At 35.2% G+C, this 5,976-nt stretch overlaps 1 protein-coding gene across 3 annotated transcripts in view; it reads right to left on the minus strand.

Annotated features, from left to right (window-relative positions):
* Window positions 1-2,640: 2,640 nt before the first annotated feature.
* Window positions 2,641-5,976, minus strand: part of CENPF (centromere protein F) — a 37,040-nt gene continuing 33,704 nt past the window's right edge. For 2 of the 3 annotated variants that reach the window (XM_019612670.1, XM_019612671.2), the window contains exons 19-20: window positions 5,524-5,717; window positions 3,217-3,723 (exon numbers count right to left, since the gene is read on the minus strand). In XM_019612670.1, the coding sequence (XP_019468215.1) occupies window positions 3,514-3,723; window positions 5,524-5,717 (404 nt within the window). In that variant the 3' untranslated portion in view covers window positions 3,217-3,513. Of the gene's footprint in view, window positions 3,724-5,523; window positions 5,718-5,976 lie in introns of all 3 variants that reach the window. The other variant, XM_010706708.3, reaches the window with a different exon arrangement.

A 5,976-nucleotide genomic window follows, 5' to 3' on the forward strand; every position in this document is an offset into this window, starting at 1 on the left:
GATCTCTTACATTCCCATCAACATTTTTACATTGTACCCTAGGTAGCAATGCTGAAATAGCAACTGAGTTGTCTGAAAATGAGAGGCTTGCCTTTAAAATGATTTCTAGCATACGCTTTCTTCAGCTAGAGAAGAAATAAGAAATAAGTGGGGAAGAAATCTGTTGACAACAGTCTTTGCCAGAGCTCTTCAAAGCTCTTTAACAGTTCCTATGTGAGGAAGTGTGGCTATCCCTGTCAGTCCTGCAGCAGGTTAAGCTGACCGTCTTCAGTGGCAAAATCAGAGCAAAGACAAGACTTCAATCAGATCTCCCATCCTTCAGCGCTGTAGCCAAATAAAGCATCATCTCTGTCCATGTACTTAACTGTTTTAGAAACTTTGGCACCACTTTCACAGTGATATTCTATTTGCTGCCATTGATTCACTAACCATACATTTTTTCTATGTAATTTTTATATGTCAGGAGGATGCTTACAACAAGGAAGTATACTGTTGTGTCAAAGAAGCCAGTAATTGGGACTGAGACACCTAAATGAACCAATCATTTGGTAACCTTCAAATTCTTATAAAGAACGCTATTTAGAGGATGTGCAGTTAATGTGAGATTGCTGTTTAGATTCTCTGATATAAACTAATACTTTCAGGTGTAACAGCCTGCCTCACTAGATTTACTAACCTGAAGATAGTACCAGGAACCAGAAACTTAAATTAAAAAAGTACAAGAACAGGTAACCCAAGTTAAACAAGGAGCTAAGTAAGCATGAGATAATAAGATCTCAGAATCACAAAACATACTCTTGCCTTCTGTAATTGCTCATAAGAAAATGGCAAGAAAAAAAGTCCACAGAGATGGAGTATCGGTCATCTCCATTGCTACTTCTAGCTCGTGATCTGAACATAAGTTAATTAAAAAGATTCCAAATGTGCTCCTTAGAAGAATTAAAGTCTTCAGTCAGTGCCAGACAACGACTAAAGCCACACACATTTAAAAATTAACAAGATAACTGATTTTCAGAATAGGGTCAAAATTATATTTATCTTTGTGTATAGTGAAAAAAAATTGAAGTACTCTCCAGCAAAAAATAATAATTTCCCACTCTCCTATTTTGCTTCCAAAAGAATGCAGTAATCTGATGTGGATATACAGACTTCACAAAAAAAGTCTGTCTTCCTTCGCAATAGCAGAAGCACTTATACTGCATTTCATGTGGTACTCAGCAGGCCTTCTAACAAGAGAACCGTGGAACACCACCCAGTGTCAAGAGCAGATTCTCAAAAAGTTTTCATCTAATTTATAAAATTTGATCACAGAAAAGCAAAACACTGAAAGGTTCTGACTTTTCTGTGCACTCATAAATCATCAGTGCACTCACCTAAGTATTTCAGTAGCTGAAAAGCTAAGAGTACATAATTTGTTTGCTTCTTCCAGGAAAAAAGAAACAACAACAACACAAAAAAAAAAAACAATGCAAAAAGCCAAACAAATTTAGCTATTTTTTAGCTACATCGTGGTTTTATACATTCCACATAATTTCTAAACTCTACATAAAATGTTTAGTTGTTATATTTCTCTGAAAACATATAGGTAACAAAGACATACCTACCCTGTGTCACTGGATACATATGTAGGTCACTCTAAAAAGATGAGGATAAATAAAACAGTCCAGTACTATTTTTTCTATTGCTACCGCTATTTTGCCACAAGTGTTTCTATCTCAAGATCTTCTTTATAATGAGTGTTAAAATTAAAAAAAAAAAGACTACAGTTCCATAGAGAAGCTTTATATAGTTTGAAGATGAAAAGATTTATTTATCTGAAATAATTTAACTTTTATGAGCTGCCTTGTTGGAACACCGACAGAAGCCGAGGCAGTCCATGTGCATTCTTTAAGATGGGCCTCTTTCAGCCTCCCTGGCAGTTGCCTCTAGGCATGGTGCCACAAGGATTGTTTTTATTACCTAATATCTGAGTAAACAAACAACTAGAGAAGTTTAAGAGAAAGCCGCAAGTTCTGCTGATCCTGATGCCAGCAGTAGGTGTATGTAGTTACTGAATGATAACTTGAAGGTAAGGTTTCATACTTTCCATAAAGCATATGGAATATTTTAATTTCTTAGATTTGAGACAAATGCTGAAATTCTTCAATGATCTTCTAGATAGACCAATGAGTAGATCAGTGTCTTCTCATATAGAGCATTCTAACTGACAATGCTGTCAGTAAGGCAGAGTAACATTTCTTCTGCGTAAAACCTAAGTAGAACCTTATTTTTGTGTCATTGGAGAAGCACTTGTTATACTCTGAAGTTCAACTTAAAAGAAAATGCTATTGCTCCAAGAACTCTTTTTCAGGCAATAGAAAACATTACTACCTGCTGACTTTGAAGGAAGAAATGACATCTTTCTGATGGAAGAACATGATAATGTCCCCCTACCATATAGCTTGGAGTCATAAAGTACTATTGCTCATGTACTGGCACTTGATTTCCCTGATACTTGGGTAGGTGAGCATAATCAATATGAATTATTGGAAAAGTAATTTCTCTTCAGTTGAATAATGACTGGTTGAGTTGATGGGACTCTTTTGCACAGAAATGCTCTATTTTAGACGCTTTTTCTGGCTGAGTTATTGCTGTCCTTACTTTTTTTTTTTAAATCCATTTATTACAACAGTTACAAGTCAATTACCTGCAACGATTTTCATATAAAATGTCTCATTTAAGGCCAAGCATTGCAAGGGTGAAGAGTGACTTCCTGTAGAGAATCAGCAGCCAGCCATTATTGGTAGAGTGAGCACTATGTGTTGCCACAGTGTCCATTTTTCAGAGGTGATGATTAACACTAACATCTCTCAGCTACAGTCAAAGCCAGCATATATCAGAAAGTACAAAGAGATGGGTTAGCAGATGATAGTTAATACCAAGGAAAACGGACAATCCTTTCTGGATTTGTTTGGACCAAGTCTCTTCTTTGCACAATTTCTCCACGTGGAAGAAGTTACACAAAAACCACTGTGCACTGGATTCAGCTTCTATCTGGTTATACATGCATTTGCAAATGAAATCACTGCCTCATTTTGAATCATAAGACAGCATTTGCCTCATTTTTCTTGGAATCTAATAGTTTTAGAGATGTTCAAGTGATCTTAATTACCATTTGTAAATCACCCTTTTGTACACAGGATGAACAGCAACAATGAATTACAAGGCAACGTGCAGTCCGTTTTTTGGTTTAGTGGTTTAATTTCTTTTTACAAGTTTGTATAGAATTATTTACAGAAGACTCCACAGGAGATCTGTTCTTTCACGATCATTCCACAAATTTTAGTTCCATGTTCCATTATGACTCCACAACTATTACTACATATTCAAGAACAAGATCTGAAGGATATTGCTAACTATTTGATCAGAAAAAAAATGTTGCTCCCCAATGTAGTTCTGGTATTTATTTGAAAAACTTGAAAAATTGTTTCTTCATGATCAGTTGTGCTGAGCTGTAATTAAATTCACACAGATTCACTGCACCTTACAATTTTCTTGTTGTTGATCTTGCTTGGGTAGTGCTTGTTCATTTTGGGAATTTTTAGCTTTATGAATCATATGAGTCTCCCTAATATTGTCAGAGACAATATTTGTGGATTGCTTATATGGCCAAAGAGGTGACCTTGAAGAAGAGTTCATTGGTGAAAAAGCTGTTCTTGCTTGGGACTGCTGTTCTTCATTTATCTGTAACACAAACAAATGTTCTGTTTTACTGTAATGGTAAACTGTTAGCTTTCTGCAGTAGGTCTCAAAGCAAAAGACTAACTGTTGGGAATTTGGAAAAAAGTACATACATATTAACAAAAAATACGTGCTTCGGCAAAGAGGAGGACTGCCTGGGAAATAATTCCCTCACGTAAGATAAAAATCAGATTATTACTGATTGCTTCTTATTTGCTGTAACCTTGACTGTTGCCACTAAGAGCCTAGAACAGGCTTATGCAGTGCTGGCAGGTGATTAGTATGTAACTTCTTGGAGCCATGATTTCCTTTCTCTTTGTACTACCGAGTTGTTTCATTTTTGTGTTTGCTTGTTTTTTCCTCCAACAAACATCCTCCACTTGCTTCTAAACTTATAGGAAAACATACATAAGTGACTGTAAATAAATAATAAATTTATTGGGATCACTTAATGAAACAATAATAAGAGACCTCCAGGCAATGCTTGTAAGCAGCAGCAAGTTTTGATAAGTAGGATAATTGACACAGAGAAAACATGAATAAATGTCACAGATTGACTCACAATACAATATGGATTTCATAGTGCTACAGCTCAAAACAAATTGCAATTCTCATCTGCCTGATCATTCTCATAGGCTCAAAGGCTATACATCCACTAATCTAATCTATAGAATGGAATACTTTGGGTTGGAAGGAGCTAGGAAGTTCATCTAGTCCAATTCCCTTTGTATGGGACATATTTCACTAGATGTCCCACCATCTCTAGGGCTCTTGCCTTTACTTTCTTCTGGTATCTTGCCAACACAGTAACAAAAAAAAAAAATTGCTTTCTTTCTTTTAAATACAACAAATAATAGTCATACTTTATGATTTTGTATTCGGTTGTATGGCAGACTCCCCTGATTGCCATGAGAATAGTTGTTTTTTTTTTTTTAAACTAATGTGGCAAATTGGAAGAAGTTCATGCAGGTGTCAGGTAAAGTAAGTATCAATATATATGTGTACTCTCAAATTCTGGTTGCTCAGTTTTAAGATAGTGTGGTTAACAACTATGGAGGAAATATACAACAAAAGATTTACTTCTATTCTGAAGCTGGAACGTTTTCTGTAATCTGCAAAGCATTTGCATCAACTTAGAAAGAATGCCTTATTCTGATGTGCTGTGAAACGTGTAGCAGTGTGCCATGTTACTGAAAACACTTCTAAGTTAATTTAAACTTTACTAAACCTTTTCTTTCACTAATGAAATCATCTTCCAGAATGTAACTCAGTATTATTTATTTTGGTAACCTCAAACCCTGGTAATCGCTAACATTAAATTAGCTTCTTATCATCTACGTGTTCTCTATTTACATGTTTAACACACTCTCAAATATCTGTAGTTATTTTACAGCTTTTTAGAAAGTGGAATTTCAAGAAAAGTTAGCTGAGAAATTTAATCCTCAATTCTCACTTGCAGAGGTTGTTATGCTGTTCACTTTTTTCTGAAACCTAAAAAACTGTAATACAAAAATTATCTGTTCTTTAATACTAAACAAAAGAAATAAAAAAATATATCTGTATTTCATTTACATTTCCAAGTAGATTTCCCTATGAAATCACAAATTACATCATGGGAACAATTTGCAGGTTACTAGTGTGGTCTAGACTTCTATGTTTTAGTGAATCAGTATTTATGATCTCACCTTCACTTTACTGCTGAGACATTTAAGTAATTACATATACTCAAAGAGATTTCAGTAAGATGAATGAGCTTAGTGAACATAATGGCTTTCGTGCACAGATACATTTTTTAAAAATTACCTTTTGTGATTTGCTGCCACCAGGTGTCGAATAGGAGTGCTCACCAAGATGATCCCATCTTCCTGTTCGTATATCTTGTGTAGGTATGGGCAAGTTATCACTTTGGGAAGCCAGATGAGGACTGGTCCATAGATTGAGGGTGGTTCTACGCAAAATATAAGGGCTAACTCTTTCAGTGGGGATATCAGCAAAACCTGGAATAAAAACAGTTTCTATTAAATACAGCTAAATAACCTATACTTTTTCCTCAAATGAATGGATCTTCTTTTTTTCCCCCCACAATGGGAATTAAAGCAGCTGATGAAAATAAATAATTTGTCCTGTTGAAAAATCGAAAAGATTACTGAATTGCTCTTCTGTATTCCAAATTTCATATGCAAGTCCTGGAAACAATAGACAAGGTACACAAGTAATTCAATAGCAAAACTTTTCAGACAAGTGTTGGGTCTTTTT

This window comes from Meleagris gallopavo, chromosome 2 (assembly GCF_000146605.3).
Source record: "Meleagris gallopavo isolate NT-WF06-2002-E0010 breed Aviagen turkey brand Nicholas breeding stock chromosome 2, Turkey_5.1, whole genome shotgun sequence".
NCBI lineage: Eukaryota > Metazoa > Chordata > Aves > Galliformes > Phasianidae > Meleagris > Meleagris gallopavo.